This window comes from Egretta garzetta, unplaced genomic scaffold (genome assembly GCF_000687185.1).
Source record: "Egretta garzetta isolate BGI_Z169 unplaced genomic scaffold, ASM68718v1 scaffold32, whole genome shotgun sequence".
NCBI classification, from domain to species: domain Eukaryota; kingdom Metazoa; phylum Chordata; class Aves; order Pelecaniformes; family Ardeidae; genus Egretta; species Egretta garzetta.
Genome location: NW_009259035.1, coordinates 1,071,897 through 1,097,456, shown reverse-complemented (window position 1 = coordinate 1,097,456; position 25,560 = coordinate 1,071,897). Strand labels below are relative to the sequence as shown.

The following is a 25,560-nucleotide window of genomic DNA, read 5'->3' as shown; positions in this document are numbered from 1 at the left end:
TGTCCCCTTAGTTACACAGTCGCCGATTCTGGTCCTTGTGTCTCCAGGCCTTTTTATTTTCCAGAAAGAGGATGCTGCTTCGGAGAAGGAATTTTTCCTGCCTGGCTCTAATTGTGAGGCTGTGAACAGCTATTTCCAAGACCTCTTTCCTTTACCCTTGATCTAAACCTTGCACGAGGCTGGTTATACATGCTCATTAAACGGGGAATTAAATCACATAGGAATGCTGCTTGCTTGATGTCTTCTCTGTTACAGAGCTATGCTTAGAAGTTGAGGCTTTTTAAGTCATTGTGTGGGCTTTAGCTAAGCTGTGAAAAAAGTCTTATAAACAATAAGCCTTTGTGATGAAGGCAGAGTAAGTGCAGTTATCACCTGTCCTATTAAAAATTTTCCCATTTTTGGCCATAACCAAACTAATCAAACAGTGTTGTGCTTTTCCAGATAACTAGGTGATCTTCAAGAGCAGCTCTAAGAAGCAAATGCAAAATGAGCAGCGGAGGACAGTGCAGAAGACGCAGGGGGCTCTCGGTCTGAGCCACGAGGATTTGAAGATGTCCGCGTGCAGCGACTTTGTGGAACACGTTTGGAAGCCCGGCTCCTGCAAAAACTGCTTCAACCCAAAGAGTTCCCATCGGCTGCAAACACCCCCAGACGTGGGAGCTTGTGGCGTGCTCCTGAATGGAGTTAGGACCAAGCCTGAGAGCTCTGCATTGGAAGACGAAGGTGTAAATATCTCCCCCTTCTCAAAGCCAACAATTGCTGTGAAGCCAACTATGATAAACTCGGATGTTTCTGACGCGTGGGCGGATGCGAATATGAATGCAGATCTGTCACAGGTAATGATTAATCCAGTCAAAGTATGACTTCCCGTTACTTACCTCTCCTCGGGAGTGCTAGGAGTGTCTGTTAAAACCGTTTCCTTCCCTTTGATTTTCCTTCTGGTCTTGACTCGGGTTTTTAAGCCTTATATTGGCATCTCAAAGTATCTTTGGCTGAAGCTGAATGAGATGTTGCTCACAAGGCATGTGCAAAGGAGCTTAAAAATACCTCGTCTGTTTAGGAACTTCCAGATTTTAAATGAGGATGTGGGTTCAAGTTGTTTTCCTGGGAAGATACACTGGAAAGAAGTCTTTTCTGGTTGCAGTCAGTGCTAACTGGATCCATGAGGATCACCAGTGGGTGAGGTAGAAAGTGCCCTACCTTCCTAGCCCAGCTCTTCGGGCTCCCAACCTTTGCCAGAGCAGTAGTGCCCTCTGGGCGCAGCACTGCTGCCTGTCTGCAAACTGGCAAGCCCCGGTGGCTCGCTATCGAGGTGGGTGGTTCACTCCTCTTCCTGATAAGTTGATATTGTCACTGCCCTGGTGATGCGGAGGGAAGCCTGGGCTGCTGTCACCTGCCCATGGCGTAGGTGTGCTCATTTCTCCTACCCTTGCCCCAGAGGAGAGTCGGAGCTCGCCAGCTCCGTTCTTAGCCTCCTGTTGCTCTCCCTTTCTTCCCCTCTAGGGATAAAGGGCATGCAAGCGCAGGCTGCCGTCCTCTGTGGGGTTTGATCTGTGCATGCAGATTTAGCCCAAGGCTGAGTTTTATGCTGTGGGAGGGGGTTCTGTCACCCTGGAGCTGGGGGTCACCTCTCCCCCTTCCTCCTCTCCCTTGGCAAGCAGGACAGATCTTGCTCAGATGAAGAAATTTCAGGTACGTTTCCCCACCTGCTCCCTAGACCCGACTGCTGAGCGTAGCCAAGCTGCTATCCCAGGATAACCTGTAATAGTCCAGAAGTGCGAAATGAAATGAAAATAAGCAGAGGGAGGTGCAAACACTCCTTCCCTCTCCGAATCTTTAATTGCACGGTGATTTGCAGACAGGATGACAGATTGGACACGTTTCTGGCAGCGAACCCACAGAAAGAGAAAGGAGAATGCCTTATTTCGGTGCATTGCTATTGTTGTAATGCAAGGATTGCAAACGATCCAGGAAATAGGACAAGTGTAATTTAAGTAGAAAAGGTTTGTGGTAGTTATTGGTGGGGGTGAGCACAGAGCAAAACAGACAGAAAATACCAGAAGACTTTTCTGTGGAGCTGGTCTCTTTCTTTTTTTTTTTTTTTTTTTTTAACATTTCTCTTTCATTTTGCACGTGCACATCCTGACAGCGCACTTGTCTCTTTGGCCCATGCAGGTCAGCTGGGGCATGGTTTCTGGCAAACACCTCCTTCTGAAATCGGGAGATGCGCAGCGGATCTGTCTCGACAATTTTGGCAACGGTGGCATGAGAAAGCCCTTCCTTCACAACCCGCCAAGTGACTGCTTGTCTTGCTGTCCTCCCAGCTACTCCATGGTGGGCCTGCGCAGCCTGGAGAGTCGAGTGGAGAGGAATGTCTCCATCCACAGCCTGGTGCTTGTGGGTGAGTTGGGCAAGCAGGAGGACAGAGCCAAAGGCAAGTTTGCCCTGCCGCATCGGACCCCCTGCCCTAATGCATCTGCCTTGGGGGACAGAAGCACTGTGAACTCCAGCAGAAACCCTTCTTCCCAAGCCAGAGAAGGAGCAGCGCTCCCCTCAGAGGGCGACTGCGGGCAAGTCTCCTCCAGCTTTGAAAGCGAAGGGGGCGAGTACTGTTCAATCACGGACTGCCACAGAGAGTGCCCACGGGACTCACGGGAGCCACGTTGCGTGGAGGGGAAGGGCGCACGGTGCGAGAAGGAGAGCCCTGCTCCCTGCGCATGGAGGCAACGGGATGCTCCTGAAATTCCCAGGCCAAGTGGCAGAGCGGTCAAGTTTGGCGAAGAGGAGCGCAGAGCTGTGAACGTGGCCTTCTGCATCACGAAAGACCGGGGTGATCCCCTCCCCTACACCCTGTGTTCAGAGAGGAAAAAGCTGGCTCTCCACGCCAAGCCTGCCGCCCTCCCTGAGGGCATGGGGAGCAGCAAGGCAGCTGACTTTGCTTTGTCCTGGCAGGATGAGGACTTGTCTCCCAGTGGAGAGCCCTCTGTCACCGGAGGCCCCCGGGCTGAGGGTTCAAGCACTCCTCAGCAGGCTCTGGTGGAGCCGCAGCGCCCTCGCCTTGCCTCGCCAGCCTGCGGTGATCCCATCTATGCCGAGAGCTCCAAGAGGAAGAAGGCACAGCTGAAAGCTGTCGGCGGACAGGCAAAAGCAGAGAACCTGGCCCGTGGCACTGGCAAGGAGCAAGCTGATGGGATGTGGAGGGATGGCGGCTGGGCTTTGGGTGGCGAGAAGGAATACCAGGACTCCACCGGCCAGGTGGCGGCCAAGATAACTATCATGACCGCACACACAGAGGATGATCACAAGACAATATTCCTCAGCAGCCCTGACTCGGCGGTGGGAGTTCAGTGGCCATGCATCAGCCCTGCTTCCCACTCTGATTTTGGGACTTCATCACCTGCCATTGAGCCTGGGGAGATTTTTCAAGCATCTGGAAGTGAAAACAGCCCAAGATTTCATCTGGCAGCTCCTGCCAAGACCTCAGTTACTGAGAGTCCAGCCATTCCCCCAAAGATGTCCAAAAACAACCAGCTGGGCAACGAGGGGAACCGCATGCCCCCGTTAAGCTCCCACATGGCAAGGTTTGGTGATGACAACAGCCACGAGGGAGCTGGTGTTCAGCTGCTGCCGAGGACCTATACTGATACAGGCGCCTTTGGGGCATCCCCTTCTCCATGCAGTCATGTCAACGGGATCTCTGTGGAGGAGTCCAGTAGAGGCCTGGCAGGCTCATCCTATGACAGGAGGCAGAAATACTACACCCCAACGTGGACCAAGCAGTGCCGGATAGAGGAGGAGGAGGAGGAGGAGCAGGAGGAAGAGCAGGAGCTCTTAACCCACGCGTGGGCAGTGGGAGCTGAGAATGGAAGAGCTGGTGCCAACCTTGCGGATGAAGGCCCGATGCTGGACAGCCAGACTGGGATCAGCAAATCATTGTCTTTCTCCTTTGATTTCCCTAAAGACAAGAGCAATGGCGTGGAGTTTGTGCCGCCGCCACCACCACCACCAAAAAAGCAGTCCAGGTACAGCCCTCTGAGTGTGTGCATGCGGTCTGTTAACCTTTTGCAGTCGGGATGTTTGCTGCAGGGATTGATTGACTAGGAGGTGCTTTCTGTTCTTTTTTTCTTCCTCTCCTGTTGAAAGGTGGGCTTTTAGGAGCACGGGTGAAAGACTACTTACTTTTATACTCTGAAAAGCTGGCAGATCTTTGCAAGTCCTGGTTTGAATGCTGTGCATACTTGCAAAAGCCCTTCAGGGCTGAAAGGTACAGCCTTGAGTCCCAATATTTGAGTGAGAGCAAGGACCGTGCCCGGGTTGGCTGGTGTTCCCCTGATCAGCTTTATTCTGTCTCAGCACAGTTCCTTCATGTTGAATAGGATAGAAAATCTGGGGTTGCGAGCTCCTCTTGCAGGTGGAACTGGGCAACTTCTCTTGGTGCTAATAGCAAGGGCCTCAGAAACCCTCATTTTCAGTTTGGCTCTAATGTCTTTTTGCTTTTGAGGTTAACTCTTGAAGCTGTGATTTCCCAGGGACAACTCCTTGCCTGCAGGCAGGTAATTGGAGTCACCTAACATGGGCTCACAGTGTGTGAGAGCTGCCTGCCTTGGGGTAGGTTTTCCCTCGCCGCTCTCCTGGAAGTCAGGTTTGCAGGCAGGGTGACAGCAGGCCCTACAAAACAGGTGAAGGAGGGAGAGCTGTTCATCTGGGAAGGAAGTAGCTCTGCTAAGCAATTAAAAAAACTCCAAAAAACGAAACACAAAAAAACCCCAGGCTTCTGATACTCTGTGTGCATTCAGTATCTGCAGCCAGCTGTGTGTATCACAAAAAAAAAAAAAAAAAAAAAAGAAGGAAGAAATATTTATTTTCTTTTAATGCATGGATTAGGTTGTCTGATTGTAGTGGGGAGGGATAACTTCATATTCTGTGGGTGTCCTGTATTTGCTTTCTCATATGAGTTAGTTTTGTTACCTGGAACTGTGTATCGCACAACAGAGTTGACTCCAGATGTAAAAATTGAGAGAAGAAGGGATGGTTGTTCGGAGGAGAACTTGCTCTTGGTGTCCATGGTCAAGCTTACACATAGGCATCAGTGACCTCCAGGTTGAGACTGTGATTGAGTTGGCCTCTTTTTTTTCTCACACTGAATTTTCAATGTTTTAGGGTTAGCTAGCTCAGGGAACTAGTTTTTTAAATTGACCAAGTGGTGGACAAATCGGGTTTCTCAAGGAAAAGGAAGAGATGAACAAGTGGCTTTAGTTCTCCTTCATGCTGGGCTTCTGGCTGTGATGCTGCACGCCTGCTGAAGTCAGAGGAAAGAAAAGGTCCACAAGCAAGCGAGTGCACAGATTGAACTTTATTGCCTTTAAAATCAAAGAGGATGCCAAGATGTGCTTGAGCTTTGACCCTGTGAACTTTCTTTCACTGCTGCTGCCGCTTGGTGTTTCCTATCAGCCCGTGGCTTGGGTTTTATCTGCCACGTGAGGTGTTGGGCTGTTGAGGCCCATCAGAGCTGTGATGATACAAAGCTGCTGAGCAATGACCATTTAGGAAATGATGAGTTGCCTGCTCAAAGTCCTCTAGGACCTGATTCCTTCACCTGCAGAACAGAGGTCACTGTGCAGGCCAGAAGGGTGGCGGCACTCAAACCCAGCAATATAAGTCCCAGCAGCATCTTTCACTTGCTGTCCTAGGACCTCCTTCCACTTGTGGAGGAGCAGCCATGCAGAGCCCCTTGTCTGTATCGGGGGCAAGGATGCTTTCCTGGCAGTGCTTGGAGTCTCCTTTCCGCCTTCATGAGGGCTGGGAGTGAAGGCAGGGAGGGTCCTTGATGTGTCAGGGTGTCTTCTTGGCTAGGTGACTTGGACCAGCTGTGCTCCAAGCCAGAAGCATGTCCTGCTGTTGCCCTTCATGTGGAGTTACAATCAGTCCTGAGGGGTGTGGAGCATTTTCTTCTACTTGGAGGGGCTGTTTCATGCTCCTGGTGTCGTTGGGCTGTGCCAACCATAACAGTTGCTTCTCTGAGGCATCCTGAAAGCATCTGCGTGCTAGAAAGCCTGTGTGAAAGAGGGTGGGGAAACTGAGGTCAGGGAACATGTGGCATCCGTGACCGGGATCTCTGGCAGAGCCATAAACCCTGCCAGGTGGTTCAAGTAGGTGCTGGCATTTCTTTTACCCCCTGTGGCTGTAGGCAATATGTTGTGCAACATGCATTTGTCTCCTAGACGCCTTGATGCCCGCAGCTGAGCCTTGGGGTGCCTTACGCAAAGCGCACAGCCCTCCCTCTGGCTACCGAACCCCTGCGCAGCCGGCCTGAGGAATGATTTGATCAGATGGTGGGTTTCGCAAGCCGTGCAAACCCAGCTGGTTGCTTCGTTTGTTTGCTTTGAAGGTGTTCTCGTTTTCGTCTCAAGCGTGGCTTCTCTGAACGTGTCGATGCAAGGAAGCAGGGTGTTGTTACCTGCACGTGGCAGTGTGTGGGGGAGGTGGCTACGTGCACAACTCGTTAAAATCACCATAGCGGGATTGCGTTACCCTGGGCAGTCATTGCTTGCAGCTTCAGGTCATGACATGACTCTTACCTTGTGCTGGAGGAACATCTCCTGGTCTTCCTGGGCTGCAGCCCAATGCCTGAAGAAAGGAGGGGGTCTTGCACACAAAGATGACTCTGAGACACATCCATACTCTCCTAGGCCTGGGCAGTCTGTGGGCATGTGTTTGTCTGTAATAGAAGAACCACCACTGATACTTCTGTTACCCTCGCATAGTCCCTCGCAGAGACAGAGCTCATCAGCCCAAGACATTCTCTGGTGGCACGGCTGAAAAGGCTCCCTTGGTGGATGGGTGTTGATGAAGCCAGCGTAGACCTGGTTGTGGCACAGTCTTGGGGGCTGGGGCTTAACAAATCGGGGTTCATTACAGCTGCAGGAACAGTGTGTAAACATCCTTTCTCCTTCTAGATCTCAAGCTGTAGCAAGATACTTGATTTCATGCTGGAAAATGAAGCCTGCCTGTTTGACTTTCCTAATTAAACTTAATTGCTTATTTTAAAGAAACCTTGCATGTGTATTCAAACTAATTTCAAAGCAGTGAAAGAAAAAAGGGAGTCTGTAGGTTTTGTTTTGTTCACCTTGGCTCTAACGATTAAAAGGGAAAAAAGTTTTTACAGGGTAAATTCCTGCCAGGCACTGAGGAAACTGTACTAAGTTTTTTGCAGTCAGCTGTCTCTTAGGTTGGTGGGAGGAGTGATTTTAGGGAGTTTTAAAAGCTGGCACAAAAGAGGAAAACAATGAATTTGTGCCTGTTTTATCCTCTGTAAAGCTACTCAGACCGTCTTGTGATTGTTTCTTCACACAGTCCTTTTTTCCTGCTTGTTTGAAAGTTTATAGATATTTAAGGTATGCTTGATCTGAAACAGAATGGAAAATGAGTTGAATTACAAGAGGAAAGAGATTGGAAAGGGAAGATGGTGGCTGGTCGTCTTCCAAAAGCTGGGAAGGTACTTGGCTACGGAAAGGGCTCACCAGGGGAACCAGGATCCCCTGGACTTGTATGTGCAATGACGACTTAAAGGTTCTTTGGTGTGAAATGCTCTAGCGTGGTCTTCAGTTTCTTGGCATGAGGGATGAATCTGTGCTGAAATTTATGTGTCTCTTATGCAGAGGGTCAGGCTAAAAAATCCTAATGGTTCCTTCTAGCCTGCAAAACCTTGACAGTTAATTTATTTCATCTGCCTCTTAAAGAAAGGAAACAGTGATGCTGTTTTGCACCTTGAGCTGTTGGCTCCTGAGCTGTTTTCATCCTAATTAATGCCACCTTCAAAAGGCAGCACCGTAGATAGCTTCTGAAATTTGCTGAATGCGCTCGCTTGGGGTAACACAGGTGCATAGGCACGGCACATCCCGACACCCGCCATCGCTGAAAACCGCCAGGACAAATGAGCTTGAGGTGTACCAAGCCTGCATGTTACGGTGCTGCTGCTGCTGCTTGTTGCCAGAGGGAACAGAAAACAAGAGCGTTAAAAAACCGACGACGTTGGGAATTGGATCACCAGGAAAAGAGCCAGGTTTGTTCCTTGCTGGGGAGGTGGTGCTGGCTGGTGGGACTGTGCTGTATGTTTCTTGCCAGGAATCGGTCTGTGGCGGAGCAGTGCTGCACCTGAGACAGAATATTCCCCTTTTCTTACCATTCCCGAGGCACCCATTTCTCTTTGGAGCTCGGTGTCAGGGTGTACCCTGGTGACAAAAGCAGACCGGCTACAGGGAGCTGCTATGGCAATTACAAAGGCAATTGGATGTCACACAGGTCCCAGATTTTGAGCTGCTTCTCTGTGACTGTGGATGATAGCAGGGACTTGCTGTGTTTAGTCTAGGACAAGCCGGGTTTATTATTATTAAATAAATAAATAGACTCTATCCAGAGTTTTAAAATACATAATTAATAAATAAATAAGTAAATAAAGCAAAGAAGGGAGGCTATGGCTCAAGCAGGAGAGAGAATCATGCTCCAGGACAGGGAGGGAATGCACCTTTTAGATTCCCCCTGTGGTTTTTGTCTGAAACTAATCAGGAATTTCTCATGCTGCTTCTGCCAGTGGATTGTTTTTAAAAGGTTGTGATTTACCAACCAATCTTTTAGGAGAGATTGTTTCTTTAAAAATTAAAGTCATTCACTTCTCTGTGTTTTTCCTGTCTTGCCACTTAAAAAAAGCACAGAGCTGGAAATTGAAATGAGATTTGTTGTTCTCTTTACCACATCTGCACCCCATCCGAATTTCCCTTTGCATCTCCAGACTCCAAACTCTTGTTTCAACTTAACCTGTGCTGCATAAAACCTTTTGGTACAGGGAGGAGAGGCTCTGTCCTTTGGACAGAGCTAGGAGTGTTTCAAAATCCTCTTGTTCCCTCACCTCGACTTTGTTTTCTCCACACTTGCCAGCTGGTAGCAGAAGGATATGTGCAAATGCAAGCCTCAGATGTTGCAAGCTCCTGCCTGCTGCTGTCTGTGTCCAGGGGAAGATGCTGGAAGAAACAGCAGTGGAGGGGGGAGGAAGGTATAATTACTCACGTTTCATGGTAGACGAGCATATGGTACAATGGTGCTTCCTCTTGTGTAATAATTACGCCAAGCCATGTGTTGTGTTTGAAGCTGTAATGCAGTCCGGCTTTCCTCTCTGCTGTGCATTAGTTCCGGTATTTTATTTTGGGAGGGGGTGTCCTGTTGACATTACCACCAGGCTTCTCCTGGAGCGCGGTTTGATTTGTGGTGGTTTGTGTGTGTCCCCTCTTCTCCTCTGCTTTCTTCCCCTGCTGCGTGGTTTATAAAGCTCAGCATCTCTGTTATCTGTTCAAGTCCTGTCATCTGTGCTGAGGAGTGACCCCCTTCTGCTGGCACGGCAAGGCTGGGAAACCCCCATGATGGGGCTGCAGAGTGGGTGCTCCTTGGGATCAGGTCTCTGCACAGTGGAGGGATGATGCCTTCCAGCACCCTCTGCTGCTGCCCATGGGCTGCACCCGTGATGGCTGCTGGTAAGGAGCAAGTGGGAGCCTTGCAGCTCTGGCGTCTGAGTGGCCTTCAACCACGCTCCAAACTGCCTTGCACTTTTGGAAGGTAACCAGATCTGCGTGTCAAATCTCGGGTGGGAAATTCAAGCCAAAGGTGTCCCCAGAGTCCAAGGGATCCCTGGGGCGATATCCCAAGGCACGTGTGCCTGCTGCAGTTAGGGGAGCCATGCTTTGATGCCCATCTCCACTCTCTGAGAGGTACAAGGCACACAGCTGGCGATGCTGGATTTGTTAAGAAATGTGAGATAAAACACATGGCAACTGCTCCAATATGAACCGCAGGAAAGACAAAGCATGCCCTGGCTGGAAATGCAACGTGGGGCATGGCAAATTATCTGGGTCCCTTTGCAATGTTACAGAAATCCAAACTGTATTTTTTTTTTTTTCCATAAGACTGCTGTTTTCAACCTTGACTTGTTTTAGGCAGGACTGTGGGAATGGTGTGGAAAGTCAGCTGGATGAAATTGTTTAGGATGGAGAACAGTGAACGGGAAGGGTTGCCTGAATATGGCAGCGTGTTATATGGAGGATGTTGAGTAATTGAAGGGTATTTAAAGCTGCCAGAATAATTTGGAGAGCTGGAAATCCTGTCTTTTTAGGTTATTAGATTGGGAGAGCTGGCTCTTGTGACTTGTTCTTTGTGCAGTGGCACATGAAGGAGGCTCTGGTGGTGCTCTTGAAGTTGCTGGCTACATTTAAGGTGCTGAGCATGGATTTTTGAAATGGAGGTCAATCAACCACTGCTACATCTTTTTGAAGGGGAGTGGAGCCCACAGATGGTAGCAAGCCGGTGGGGGGGGCAATCACAATGATTTCTTCAGGTTTAAGACAGGTCGGTGTGCTTTATTTCCAATCTCCTTTGGTTAAAAGGGCGAGATGGAGAATAGCCACCTGTGCCCTTGCAGTCACGCGTGGTGGAAAGGAGCACTACCAGAGCAGGGGAAATTCAGGTTGGCCATAAATTAGGATCCCACAGGTTGTCGCAGTGATGGGTTGTTCACCTCCTCTTGGGGTGGGATTTTACTGAAATGGGAGAGTTTGACCCTAGCAAGTGTTTTCAGCAATGCTTTGATATAGTGGGCGGTATTTTAGTTTGTGCAGGCTGCAGCCTGGGCTTCAAGCAGCTCTTAGGAAAAGAGGGAGATGTAAAGTGGAGATATTTCCAGGCGGTATTAGCTGGCCCGGCTGTACATCTGAAACAAGAGCAGGATGTCGTTTAAGCGGCAAACAATTTCTATTTCGGTGTGCCTATTCAGGAACTGCATTTTACATAAGTCACGGCGGTACAGAGAGGAAACGGGGCTCTCTGTACATCTGACTTCACCACGACGCTGAGCTCGGCGGGCGCAGCAGCCAGCGCGGTTCTGGCAGACGCCGCGTTGCGCCCAGGGGTTGCTTGGAGCAATAGGTGTGGCTGCGCCTGGCGGACCTTGGACCCCGCTGGGCAAAGTCCCATCTCTCTGAGTGCGGGAATGGCAAGGCAGCTCTGCAGATCTGTGTTTAAGTGATGGGAAGGAAGCAGAAATGCACCAACTTTTCTTAGGGGGTGAGTAGGGGGTGTGGGGGGGAAGAGAGGAATGTGTTGGGAAACCTCTCATCTCTGCAAAGCGAGTCCGGCTCTCTTGCAAAATCTTCTTTTCTTCTGGATTGAAATACTTCCTTGATTCTTGCCAGGTCAGACAGTGCGCCTGCATGGATGTGCATCCATGCGGTTTTTTTCCCCTCAAATTACTGAAAGTTAAATGTCTGAGCCAGTTATAGGATAAAGATATATCTTTACAATTTAAAAAAAAAAAGTATTTTAAGTCCAGTTGGTGGCTTTCAACTGCATTAATCGTAACATAGCCAAAAACCTCAATGAGTGTCTCTCTCTCTTTTTATTTTTTAACTGCGTGGTGCTTTGCTAAGTTTTGTAAATCATCCCCGAGAGGCTTGCCGTGGTAAATTCATCACTGGTGCAAGACCAGTGTCTCCGCTGAGTTATACCTGAGGTGGTTTTTAGAACCTTATTTTCATCAGCCCCTGAGTATTTTTAGACCGAGGCGGCTCAGGCAAATGAGGAAGTCTGGCAGAAGTTTCTTCCGGGCTTCTCATACGCTCTGCTCTCCATGTGGTGGTGTGGACACGAGAGTAAGTGCTTTGTCGGGATGGGGAGCGAACCGTTTCTCAGCCTTCAAATAAAAATCGCTCGTGGTATCTGCTGCGCTTGGGGGTTTTGGAAGAGGAGGGATCCTGTGTGCGTGAACAGGGTGTCGCAAGAAAACAGGTCCTGCACTTCTTTTGTTTGTCTTTCTCAGCAGCCATTCAGCCGTCTGATTAGGGAACGCCAGATACCTTCCACAAAGATAGCTGGTGGAAATCCTTTTTCTTTTTTACAAGTCTACCACTAACCTTTTCACATTCTTAATCAATTTTATCAGCAGATTGGCAGTTTTACTTACAAAATGTGGACCGACAACCTTTGTTTGCCAGCCGATAGAGAGTCTGAACTGTACCAAAGCTAGGAGTGTTTGTGCCCTGATGTGCTGCCTGATTTCAAGTTTCTGTTATTTTCCAAGGGGGGAAAAAATGAAGGAAATGCAAGGGAAATTCTTTATCTTAGCGAAAAGTCCTGCTTGCCCACAACTGATCACTTAAACTGTGACCTGGCAGGTTATAAGCCCAGTTTATGGTTTGTTTATTTATTTAGATGGAAGCTGCATGGAAAACTGTGGGTCTTACATGAAAAGCTGCATGGTGGGTCCTGAGTTTGGCAGACACTTGTTTTCTGCGGAGGCGCCTCTTCTTTCGGAAGGTGCCAGTTGCTAGTGCGATGCAATGAGGAGACAACAGCTGCTAGGGATGGACTCTTCTTCCACTCATGCCTCTGCCATGAGGGAGTTGGGTTCTGACACCCAGCCTCAACCTGCCTTTCTGTAAAATGGGAGGGAGTGATGCTTCTTCCTTCCCTTGAGAACTTTACTGAAGGCAAACACTGGTGGGTCCCCACTTCCCAGTGATGGTTGCCAGGATGGAACGTGGTCCAGGACCCAACGTGTGCTAAGCAAAGAAGGCACAGACTGGGGCTGGATGTGGTTGAGTCAGTGCTTTTCTCTCTGCTCAAGCACAGCTGGTTTGGCAGGGGGGGCTGGCATGGGGGCTGCAAGGCTGTAACCTGCTCAGTGTCAGTGGGATGTGATCCCCAAGTGCTGGAGAAAGAAGAAAAGTGCAGAGGAATGAGATACTACGGCGTGATAAAAGGCTGCACAGCGTCTGTATGGATGTGCTGGGACCAAGTGAAGAAGGCTGCTCTCGGCTTGAATCTCCATGCACAAGTGCATGCAGGGTACCCTTTGCCGTCTGTCTCCTGACTCTTCTCTGTTGCTCTCTCTAGGCACGCTCTGAAAATGAACTCGAATAACCCTGAGTTGGAGAGGGTCAGCAACAGCTCTGCCGAGAGCCTCAGCCCACCTTTTGGGAGTGTCCGCGTCCACTTCACGGCTGGCTCCTCCGACAGCCTCGACTCGGACACACAGACCGGCAGTGATGGCAGTAAGTGACCACTGGGTGTGGGAGAGGTAGCATTGGACCTGAGGAAGGAGTTACCTCTATCCTGAGGCCCGCTGCTGGGGCAGCATCTTCAGAGCAGGGATGATGAGGGTCCCATCACCTAGTTCTCTGAGCAACCCTTCATCTTTCCACTTTCCTACCCTTCTTGATGCACTCAAGTTGAATGTGGCAGTCAAGCCAACATCATGGGCTTCTTTTTTCTTTCATTTGGCAAGTGCCAAAATCATTCATCCTGTGGCTCTCCTCTTGTCTGATAACACCTCCATCTGAAAGCAATTGTCCTTAATCCTGCTTGTGCTTCATACGTTGCACAAGGTCAAAAGTAGCCCTGCCATAGACAGTCCTCCATAGATTTAAGGAGTACCAGAAGGAGTCTTGTGTTAGAGTTGATCTCTCCCTCTCACTGTGTTCCCAGTTATTTCTTGAAGGGGAAGAAATCTGCCTGCACTCGTTTAACTGAGATTAAAAAATACTTACTATGAAGTCACTTTTTTTATCAGTGCGTAACTTAGGCATGCACTAACGTGTTCAGCAGCTCAGAAAGCATTTCCTTTGCAAAAGCAGCCTTCGTGTAGTGGAAGTTCTGTCTTTCCAAGAGCAACGATGTGCAGCAATAAAATTAAGAGCCAGAGCTCTGGAAACTCCATTTTTCCACCACTAACTTGGAGTCTGAGAGTGCGACCATGCCAGGAAATTGTACAGGGGGAAGAAAAACTCACATATGTTGGATCTTTACTTGCTGGGCACAGAAGCACTTTGCTGTCAAAAATTATATGGGACAAGAGGATTTCTCTGCCTCCACTAACAGAAGCAACTGTTTCAACTCGTCTCTGGAAAGCTGAGTTTTTAAATGAATAACCTGAATGCAGTTTTTCTTGCTGATGCAAGCAAGAAGCTATGCAGTCAATCACTGAGTGAGGTGAGCTCCAATTATTGGCTATGCTGTCAGATGTTAAAATATGCAGGGGGGTAGCTTTTACGCCCTTGATGTGCAGAAGGACTCTACGCTGAAGGTGCAAAGTGCTGTTAGGAAGGTTATGAAAGGGTTTCATTCGTTACCCTGTGCTTGGGGCAGAGCCCAGCAGCACGTAAAGGAAAGGTAAGAGCAGTTTGGCATTCGTGGGCTAGGTGTGTGGACCGGCTGCCAAAGCTTCCAGCGCTGACGTTTGTTCTGTAAGATTCTGTCACGTAAATCTTGCCTCTCGAAACAGGGATTCGGCTGCGTGTCCTGGCAGAGGTGCCTCTGAGTTGCTCTTGGGCTGCATGCCAAAGAATTTCTCTTGGCTGTAACCTCTGTTGAAGCCCCTTGGACTGGAAGTGGCAAGAGATGTTGTGCTGAACAATCCCTGCCTGTGGCTTTTGACAGTGTTTTACCAGAGGGGAGGTCTCCCATGGGCCAGGCAGGTTATGATGCAGATGACTGGGTTTTCATTAAAGCTTGGGGCATGCATCTCTGTTGAGCCATGGGCTCCACAGGTAGCTGTGCAGCTGGAGAGCAGCTGAAACTGGAGAGCAGTCGATTGCTCAGCACTGGGTGTACAATGCAAGCAGACACCTGGGGCAAGGGCCCACCAGAAGTTGGATAGCTCAGCACCTGGGAACTGGGGCAAAAGAGATGTGTGCTGATTCACGACATTTCCTACAGAGCTGTTTCTGAGCAGGTTGTCAGAAATGGGGTGCTGAAACTGCCTTGCATGGGAAGCTCATCTTCTGCAGAAGCTGAAATCAGTGCTGCTCATTTCTAGGGCATCTCTCAACGCTGTTGTCTGGGGTGGGGTGTATCACAGCAGGAGCATACATGCAGCCTTGGCAGTGGAGGGGACAAATGAAAGTGGATGTCATGCTACCAAACCCTGGTGGGGAGGGACAGGTCGTGATGGCATCCACTGTGGTAGCTGAGAACTAGGGGACCTGTCTTGACCTCGTGTGGTCTCAGGTAGTGAGCAGCTAACAGGGCTTGCTGTTCTGGCACGGCTGGTATGGCTTTGAGCCTGCATGTAACACACCAGGACAGGCTGGGAGCTTGGGGATCCGAGCCCGGGCATTTGCAGGTCATATGTAAGAACTGGTGAGTCACTAGGGCTGTGAGCCTGCTGCCAGCTGATATGGAACTGGCCCAGGGCGTTCCTGTGGGGCAAGCAGAAGCTGCTGTGAGGAAGTGCCTGCTGGCAGCTGAACCCTTGCCTGCAGCCCTCGTGAGGAGGGAAGGATGGCTTGCTGCCGCCCTGCAGCTTTGGAGGCTGGGTTCAAAGAAAGCAATAGATCCTGCTACCTGCTGAGGTTCCTTGGAGCAAAGCCCCGCTATGCACCTTTCAAGGTCTACACTTGCAGGCCCCACTATGCACCTTTCAAGGTCTACACTTGCAGGCAAGTCTTAGCAGAGCTCGAGTTTATCAAGAGTCCCACCTGTCGTTCAAGTGGCATAGAAAGTTCTCTGAAATAATTCTGTCTCTTCTTTTAATTTCCCCTGTAGAGCCCTGCGCTCCACATTTGTTCTGTCTCCATGACCTGAAATCATTGCTGTTTATTTCAATGTCAAATCATTTTCCACCTCCCATGCAACTGTATTACCTGTCTCCAGTCTGGCCAGGATAGGAAACCAGCTGCTACAGCTGCCTGAATTGAGCCAGCCATCCCAATCCATTTCTGGGTGGCATGTAGAGCTGCTTGGGGTTTAGTGATACGTAGTGGGGCAGGCTGCCCTCTGAGCAGAGAGGTCTGGCAATAAGCTGGGGGACAGGCAGCAGGGGGGAGGTCAGATTTTTTTCATGAGGATGGAGATTGCCAAAATCCCTGGCCTTGACCAGTCAGGGAGACAGGTTCAATATACTCCTTGGGCTGCTCTGGTCATGCTTACTCCAGAGGGTCGGAGCTATGTAGTCACTCTCTTGCTGTGTCACTGAAGCACTGGGTGGCAACTCCCAGGCAAAACAGGCTTTGTTTAAGAGATTGTCCCATATCCCCGAGTGTTTCATTCTTACCTCCTCGTGGATGACATCACAGCTTAAACATTTACCCTCTACTAGCTTTTTACTACTGTGTGTATGCAGTTCATAAGGGAGTGGTTTCCAAGTGGGCATTTCTCTAGATGGCTGGTTGCAGCCCGCTTTGCAAACCTCCTGTATTAAACCGGATTAAATACCTAACCCTTTTAGTGAAGCTTTGCCATCGTGAGTAAATGAGGAACGTGCACTGAGTTCAGATGTAACCTGGCTTGCTGCTTTGTTCCCAGCCAGGGCCCCAGGAGAGGTAGCCTGTGGGGGTGGCAGGGACATGGAGAGGGACCCGTGCTCCCAGCCCGCAAGGGCCACTCATTGTATCTTCTTATGTGTCGCTGTCTCCTAGGGCACTCCTCCGAGCCGAATCACTCGCCTCCTCCAGCTGAGAGCCAAGTGTTTCCCCCTGTCCCTTTCCTTCCCACCTCCAGTGAGGATGGTCCCTCCTCTGCCCCCAGCTGCCCGCCCCCTCTGCCCCAGAAGAAGACAATGAGCAGAACGGTGTCCTCTCCAGATGGCTTTTTTGGGGGACCGGCGTCTTCAGGCAGAGCAGCCGGTGCTGCCAGCCCCAGGCTGAACACCAGCCACTCCGAGTGCAATGTCTGCCTCCGAGACGAGCCTCCCTTCATCCACCCAGCCAGCCTGGCAGGCCACACTGGCACCTTCTCCTCCTCTGAGTCCTTGGAGAAAGGTTCCAAAGGAAATGGCTACTGGGGCTCAGCCACTGGTAAGAGCACAGGGGCTTGCATCCCCAGCAGAAACCTCCAGTCCCTTTCCTCCTCGCAGCTCAGTGTGTCCAGCCAGGTGTCATCAGGCTCCAGCCTCCAGCTCCACAACCTCCTGAGCAACATTGACAGCAAGGAGGGGGTGTACGCCAAGCTGGGGGCCCTCTACGCCGAGTCCTTGCGCCGCCTCGTTGCCAAGTGTGAGGACTGCTTCATGCGGGAGCAGAAGAATGAGATGCACTTCAGTGAGAACAACTGGTCGCTCTTCAAGCTGACATGCAACAAGCCCTGCTGCGATTCGGGGGACGCGATATATTACTGTGCCACCTGCTCCAAGGACCCTTCTACCACCTATGCTGTGAAGGTAAGCCCGCACCCAGGAGGTATCCAGGCTTATCCCCATCTTCCAATTAGGAGCATGAGGCAAAGAGCTGCAGGGTCCGAGGCTGTGTGGAGGTCCGTAGCAGAGCTGTGACTGAATCTTCCAGGTCCTTTTTATCGCCCTTTCTGATGTATGGATTTGAATGAAACAGTGGGAAGCAGACTTAGTGGTACACCTTTGAGAAGGACCATTAATGCACGTCTTTCTCATAGGTGAAGCTGGGCAAGCAAAACCCCTTCCAAAATTGCCATTATCCCCCCTACCCCTTGCAAAGATTAATTTGGAGTAGTTTTCCTTGTAACAAATGCCAGTCAAATGCTCGTTGCTGCAGACTAATAGGGTCTGCAACCCAACCAGTTTCTCTGTAAAAAGTCTTTGTGCAAATACTGTGTTGTAAACTCAGAGGTATTTGCCTCTGACACAAGCTGATGAAAGGCTGTTCAAAAGACAGCATTTATGCCTCTGCCTGCCTTTTAAGTGGAAGGTCTGACCCAGAAACCATGTGAGTGCTTATATGATCTTGAAACTACAGGCGTTGTTAAGATCTCGGTTAAACAATGCAAGGCTGACCCAGCCATGCTGTGTAAGGTCGGGTCTGAAATATTTTCCTGTAACTCTGCAGAATCCATGTTTGAAATGGAAACTTGAGGTGCAATAGTTCAGCTCTTTGAAACCTGGATAAGTAAGCTTATCCAATCCGTTCCGTGGACATCCCATGGATTTGGGGCTCTGGACCTGTGTTACTACTTGAATACAGAGCCTTTAATTTCTATTCTGACTTAACCCTAGGGGAATCTCATTGCTGCTTACTCTTCAGGTTGTTTTCAAAACCTGAAGTAATTCCCAAAAAAGCACTGTCAGAGATGCATTAAGCAAGGGGGGGGGGGGGGGGGGAATCTCAGCTTGAATCATTTCCACCATTATAAAACCCAAGGGGATGTTTTAGTTAAGTGATAGCTTTAAAGGCAGTTCATATTCTAAAGGAAGTATGGTCAACCCAACAGGGGGGCAGTAAATAACCAGAACAGAGTTAGAGGAGATCTTGCACCAGTACCCCTCATCCAGCACTCACTTCTCTTGTGTGTTATACCTAAATCCATCGCAACTGCCCTCCTGAAACCCGAGAACTGTGTGGTGAACCGGTGCGTTCCTTTTCAATCTGCAGTTCCGTGTGGCACGCACGCGCCTTTGCTCTTGCCTGCTGTGTTAGGTGGGGTTCAGAGCCTCAGCTCTATGGCTGTAGTGCATGAACTCTTGCCAAGGCAGAAACAGAACATTTCAAACTCCTAGCAGGACTTCCCTTGTGTCCCTGTGTGTGATACGGGCTTACTCTGTGCCCTTGGTACGCTGCAGAGCGCCTTAACAAAGCCAAAAGCACTCCCAACAGGGCCGTGCTCTGCACCAGCGTAAAGTGAAGTTGCGTAAGTGCTTACATGCGTGCATGCGTATACCTCCTGCAATGTTCCCGTGTGCCACCTTCCTTTTGGTAGCCAAAGTGGAGAATAATTGTGAAGCTTTAAAACTGGCTGATTCCTAGCTGCCCCTCCTGGCTTCTGGTACAGATTTTCTGACATGGAAGAGATCACAGACCTGTAGTTACAATTAGACTTGGAGAGCTCAAAATGGACAGAGGATCTGACTTGAGCCAAGGAGCCTGCTGAGGAGTAGGAGCCAGAGTTTGGGCTGCGCACAGGCAGACACAGCTAAGTATAAAACAGTTATAAGGAGCCAGGGTTACATGAAACGGCTTTAGAGGAATTAAGCCAAGATATGGCTTAATCCATGCCTTGGTTTCTTTCTCCGCTTAAAGATGCGTGACTAAGCCAGCCCCAGCCTCCTACTTGGAGCTTGCTGCATGGAGGATGCCTCTGGTGCAGCCAAAGTCACAAAGAATAGCTGGTGGGGGAAGATCTCCCTGTCTTCATTTGGCTGCAGTTATTCTTCCAGAGACTCCTTTCTCACAGGAGTTCTTCCCCTTTTCCTAAGCCTTACACATCTGCCCTGTGTGGGGAGGAACAAGCAGGCTTCTTCAGTAGAGGGCTGGAAGGCCTTCTCTGCCTTTGGGGACCTTCCGCATCTTCCTGCATCCCGCTGTGCTAATCTGCAGTCTGCCTGGCTCTCCAAAGCTTGTCTTTCCACAAAATAAGCATGCAGCCACGGCAGGGTATTTTTGTTCAGAAAAGAGAGGACAATAGGGATTTGAAATGCCCTGTCTCCATAGCATCGTCTCATCTGAGTGACGTACCTGAAAATGCCTAGATTCAGACCCTTGCTAGAGGAACACAAAAGCAGCCCACTTCTCCAGCTCCTCTCTATTCTTGCATTTATTTTAACTCAGAGGCAAAATTGATTTCTTGTCCGATTTTGCACGCATGCTGTGACTGGCAGTAGCACGCTCCAGGGTTTGAAACCTTTTATGCTAGGTTCAGCCTGTTGCTGAGTCCTGTGGGTGAGATATAAATACATTGCTAAACAAAAGAAAAAAAAGTATATAATAGAGATGCCAGAAGGCCCATAAGCTAATGGATACTCCTATAATAAACCTGGTTTTGAGTTTTAGTCTTCAATGCAGTCATAAAGCTAAAATACAGAACAAAATGAAGATAAAAGTCATGTGGGTTTAAGAGAACCCAGATTATAAAATGGTTTTTTTTCCCTCAAGTTTGCTGCTCTCTCACTTATTTCTAAGCCTGTTGTTAGCTCCCGCTTTCTCTCTGGTGGTTTTTTCCCTGTGCTGATGAGTACAGCTTGTTGCCGGTTTCCCTCAGCCATTGATCAGGGGTTTGAGAGTAGTCGCTGACACAAGGAAGCGGAGTGGTTGAGGAGGATGTGAAAGTGGCTCCAGGGCTTAGGACCAGAGAAGGGTTAGGTGGGAAGAAAGTGCTGGAGGTCTCTGTCCACCCCTCACTCCAGACAGGGCCACATCACGTCACATGGGGCCTCACCCAGGCAAGTGTTAGCCACCTCCAGAGATGGAGGGCAGCACATCTTCTGCCACAGGCTTTGCTTTTCCCTCTGCAGAATATCTGCTGGGTTGCAGGGGGGAATCTCTATGATATCCATGGTGTAAAAGTTATGTTGCTTCTATCGGCAATGAAACAAAATCTCCAGAAGTTACTCCTGGGAAGATCACCTTCCTCCTTTCCTGCAAATATTGGGCATTGCCTGGCAAAGGAAGCATGCCCAGAAATGTGACCAGATATCTGGTTTCTAAGGTTGGGGTGTTGCAGGACAAGAAAGATCCTCAAGCCAGGAGATAGTTTAAAGTACTAAAGGGACCAATGCGCACCCTGCTTCTACTGATGTCTTCCTTAGCATCTGCAAATCTAAGCCTAGGAACCCACCTCTGGACTTTTGGTCTCTGCCTCGTCTCTGTCACTGACTGATGAGACTTTTCTTTTGCTCTCTCCTCACAGATTTGTAAAACCCAGGAGTCCAAGGTGGCTGCTTCGTACTGCAGCCCTGCAGTGCCAGTCCATTTCAACATCCAGCAGGACTGTGGGCATTTTGTGGCCTCTGTCCCCTCCAGTATGCTGCTGGCCTCAGATGTGGGGAAAAGCATGCCTGGGGATGGCCTCCATCCCTCCCGCACTGCCAGCGAGCACGACTGCGTGGTGGTCATTACCCGGGAGGTGCCAACCCAGACCACTGCCGACTTCGTGAGGGACTCGGTGATGTTGCACCAAGCCAAGCCCGAGGTGTACGAACGTCACGTTTGCTTCTTGCTCCTCCAGCTCTGCAATGGCCTGGAGCATCTCAAAGACCACGGCATCATCCATCGTGACCTGTGCCTGGAGAACCTTCTGCTTGTCCCCTGCAAGCCCCCCATGAGCTGTGTGAAAGCCAAAGATGACAAACACTTACCCCGTCTCATCATCAGCAATTTTTTGAAAGCCAAACAGAAGCCAGGAACTGGAGACTCCAAACTGAAGAAGAGTCAGGCCCGGCTGGCCCCAGAGATTGTGTCGGCTTCTCAGTACAAGAAGTTTGACGAGTTTCAGACCGGTATTCTCATCTATGAGCTGCTGCACCAGCCCAACCCCTTCGAGGAGAAGGTGCACCTCAGGGAGCAGGAGTACAGCCCTGAGGACCTCCCTGCTCTGCCCAGCCTGTCCATCTACTCCCGGGGGCTCCAGCAGCTGGCCCACCTGCTACTGGAAGCGGATCCCATCAAGCGTGTGCGGATCACCGAGGCCAAGCGGATGCTGCAGTGTCTGCTTTGGGGACCCCGGAAAGACCTCACCGAGCAGCCCCTCAGCCATGAGGAAGCCCTCCGCCAGGTGCTTCAGAACTGGGTGGACATGAAGCGTGCCCTGCTCATGATGAAGTTCGCAGAGAGGGCTGTGGACACGGAGCGGAGCGTTGAACTGGAGGACTGGCTGTGCTGCCAGTACTTGGCATCTGCTGAGCCGGCCTCCCTCTCGCACACGTTAAAGCTGCTGCAGCTGCTCTGACCTCGGATGTGTCTCGGAGGCAGCTGAGGGCTCCTGCTTGCCTTGCGGCTGAAGGTGCATAGCCCCTTTGGCAGCCGAGACTCAAGCCTCTCACATATAAATGCACGTTCAGCTCCTGCCCCACACTCCAATCACAGCACACAAGACGTTTAATACCCTCAGCACTGTTAATTTGCAAGCAGGCAAAACTGGGAACCTACCCCTATTTTGGGGGATTTTTTTTTTTTGTTTGTTTGGTGTGGTAAGTCTGTGGACTAATAAATTCCTGCCTGTGTGTGTGCGTGTTTCTAATGAACTCAACGTACTTGAGTTGATTTCTGTGCCTGTGGGACAGTCCTTTGATCCCCACCCCACCTAAAGCATCAGAGCCTTTTTGCTCTGGGAATGCCACCACTTTCCAGGGATGAACAGTTGGCTGCTCCTCCTGGGGAGCAAGAGCAATTCACATCATGCCCCTTTGCAAGGGAGAACCAGGAGGGGGCTTTCAAATTCGCATTTTTTTGTGGTTTTGGGCACCCATTTTGCTTCTCACTTTAAAACCAAAAATTACTGCTTGTTTCTGTGTATCAGCTGTATTTTTCACTGTGGGCAATTCAATATCAGCTGCCTGTTACCTTCATTAGATACTGATACAGCATGGCTTTCCTGTCTAGCGGTGCAGCCGTGCAGGCTGTCGATTGTGAAAAGGTGAGAGAGAGCCCAGGAGGGGTTTGTTCTTGAGGATGATGCTGCATGCTGGGAATTACCCCTTGTAAAGTTAATGAAATGGAAAATCCCCAATTTACCTCCAAGGCCTTGGCAGCGGGGGGAAGTCAGGGCCAGGTTGCTTTGCTTTCCCCATCCCTCCAGCTGGTAATTCACCTGTCCCTTGTGTCTAGCATTTCTTTAACCCCTTTATGGAGAGATGAGCTGGCGTGTGAAAGGCCACTGGCCTGTGGTCTGCAAGGGTCTTACTGCTACTGGTGTTTGAATTAGAAATGCATAGGGCTGGGTGCACTGTGAACATGCTCCTCTAATAGAGCAGCACGTTGGAAGAAGGAGAAGCTGGCCTGGCTCTCCCTCCAGCCTCTTTCCTTCCATCCAGACATATAGCAGCCACTCAGCTTGGTAGAAAGGCTGGGCTGCTGCTCGGAAAAACTGATTTTCCAAAAGGTTGTGGGCTGCTTTTACTCTTCCACCCCAACACGAGGCAGAGGTGAGCTGTTCTGCTCCTGGCACCGGTTCTGCAGCCCTTGGAGAAGGGGTAGGTTTGGGATGCGTGGAGTGATTGCAGCATCAGTTTAGCTGAGACAGGATGTTGCTCACTGAACTATCCCCTCCCAGCTCAAAATGGGGAGAAATTCATAAGCGCTTTCCTCCAGCCTTGATTCACCTCCAGATCCCACCTGCTCTCGTGGGGGAATTTTAATTCCCCAGGTTTTTTGACATTTCATACACCTTCTGTGAATCTTTTCTAGGCTTCTCACCTGGATTTTTTTTTTTTTTTTTTTTTTTTTTTTTTATCTGTTTTGCTGTGGTTGCTGCTTGATGGGAAGGGATGGTTCCTTGGCTGGGCACCCATTTGCAATGAATTTCCCCTGATCCCCTTAGGGAGGAGGGCGTGCAGGTCCCTGCCTGCAGAAGGAATGTGGGATGGCTCCAACTGCAGCCCTCCGGGATTTTTTTTTTTTATACACTGGCTTTCTTGTGTCTGACTCTTGGGTCCACTTCCCTCCAACATAGGTGGCAGGAGCCTTCTGGATTGAGAACCACTGTCCCATGGACCACTGTCCCATGGACAAATCACCCTGGAAAGTCTGGCCCTGGCTTTCTGCATGTGGTCTCACATGGGCCACCAAAGTGATGGAAAACCTGCCTGAAGAAGCCCGGCATGTTTTTCAGAGATAAGGTGAAGAGACGACTCCGTTTCTAAGCATGGATATAGAGAATAAGTTGGAGGCAGCTCTGCAGGACAGCACTGAAGGAGACAGGGCCTGGTCGTGACAAATCCAAGCTCTGCTGGCAACAGGGAGTTTATACGAGGGGCAAGTGGCTTGCAAGGCTTGGGTTGGGCACTCAGCAGAACTCAAGAAGTAGCCAAACATGCAACCAACCCACATAAAATGAGGTTGGATCCATTTTGAATGCTGAGTTTCAGTTTAGTGACAAACACTGATACAGGTATTGGCACAGGGCCTGCACGGTGTGGGATGTTAACCTGGTCAAAGTGCTTTCCCTTGAGTTTGGGCACTTGAGACTGCTTCTGGTACCCTGCAGCAGCACGCCCAGCAGACCAGAGGCCAACAATGGTCTTGTAGGATTTTCAGCTATTGTTATTTTGAGATTTGGTGGGTGGCTCTCATATAAACAGAAACTGTTAGGTCCCTGCCTTCCTGATACCTTCCTCTATGGTAGCTCATGCTGCTTCTCCAGCCTAAACAGTCCCAGGCTTTTGGGTCCTAAGCCAATGCGTGAACCTGAGAAGCGCATTAGGGTTTCTGATTTGGTTGAATGCCACAGCCGAGTCCAAGGACTTTGCTAGCTTACTCCCTCTTGCCTGTGCTGTCCTCAGCACGCCATGGGCCCCCCTTTTCCTAGCAGGCATTCTTGCTCCCATGCTCAGGATCCTCTGCACGAATAGTGGACGGGATGGATCATCCCTCCTCCCTTTGTGGCAGGGGGACACAGCTGACCCTGCACCCTGGGTGCCAAGCATGTCATCCACTTGGTGAGGGGCAAGTATTGCAGGAGACGTCCAATTGGGAACGCAGTTTGGGGTTCGTATGCCATAGGGACAGTGCTGAGGAGCGATTGCTGGAGGAGCACCATAGACCCATGCATCTCGGTATTACTGCTGGATGGGGAAAGGGATCTTTTGTGTTGTGTGTTGCCCCCGGACAGACTGCCAGCCCCTTTCCCTGTGCCCAGGCTCCCAGTGATCTGTGCACACAAGAAAGGTGGCAAGGCAGCTCTCTGTCAGTGCCCGCTATTGCCATGGGGGACAGATTCCCAGGAGCTGGACACAGTTGCCAACTGGTGCATTTGTGGCACAGATGAGTTTGGTGGGGAGGTTGTGTGCTTCCTATGTCAGAGGAAGCTGAGACCTAAAGCCCCAGGACAAAAATTGGGCAGGCAGAGTGCTGCTAGAAGCTCACTTGCCCAGTGGCCTGGTGACCTTGCCTCCCTGCTTCAGGGCATCCCTCAAAGCCGGGCAATATCCCAGGAGTAAAAGCCAACCCGTTTCTCCGGAGATGCTGTTCAATGAGATTGCTTGGCTGACAGCACAGCTCACCCTGCATGGTCACATGTACAGAATCATGCCCCATGGGCTGCATAAGTTAGCCCAGGATAGGCTCAGTTCTGCTTCAACTTCTTAGAAAGCAGCAGCAGCAGCAGTGCGAAGCCATAGGAGAGGGGGAGGATGCTGCTGCAGGAAGTCCAGAGCTGGCAGAGCATGGAGAAGCTCTCGGCCTCCACAGCCACCAGGATGTAGGCGATGATGAGCTGCGTGAAGACCCAGGTTGTGCCACGGTAGAGGAGCTTCACGCCCTGGGAGGTGGCCCGGGCGCTGAGGAAGGGATGGATGCGGTAGTCGGCCTCCACCATGACAGCCCAGCACAGGAAACCAAAGACCTGCCCGGGCTGGAGGCCGTGCCACCAGGCGGAAAAGGCAAAGGTGGCCAGGAGCAGCTGTGCCGGGCAGCGCTGGAAGACAAGTCTCCTCAGCCAGCGGGACGTGCTCTTGTTCCAGGTCCGGGTGAAGACAGCCAGGCGGTGGGTGGTCTCCAGCGCCCACAGGTCGCAGGCAGAAAGGTCTCCCTGGCCCGGCTCTGGCCCGAAGCCCGCCACCTCGAGGAGGGCCTCATCCAGCGCCCAGTGCCCATAGTAGGCCAGCCTGCGGAGCAGGGCCTGTTG

At 50.4% G+C, this 25,560-nt stretch overlaps 2 protein-coding genes across 2 annotated transcripts in view; one reads left to right on the top strand and one right to left on the bottom strand.

Annotated features, from left to right (window-relative positions):
• Positions 1-479: 479 nt before the first annotated feature.
• PRAG1 (PEAK1 related, kinase-activating pseudokinase 1) lies at positions 480-21,666 on the top strand. The gene is made up of 5 exons (XM_035890391.1): positions 480-836; positions 2,176-4,022; positions 12,934-13,091; positions 16,455-17,194; positions 20,629-21,666. Exons 1-5 carry the CDS (start codon positions 480-482, stop codon positions 21,664-21,666), a joined length of 4,140 nt encoding a protein of 1,379 aa, XP_035746284.1.
• A 3,294-nt stretch (positions 21,667-24,960) lies between these two features.
• Positions 24,961-25,560, bottom strand: part of MBOAT4 (membrane bound O-acyltransferase domain containing 4) — a 2,002-nt gene continuing 1,402 nt past the window's right edge. The window contains 1 exon segment of the mRNA XM_035890404.1: positions 24,961-25,560. This exon segment is cut by the window's right edge and continues 35 nt beyond it. Within this exon segment, the coding sequence (XP_035746297.1) occupies positions 24,961-25,560 (600 nt within the window).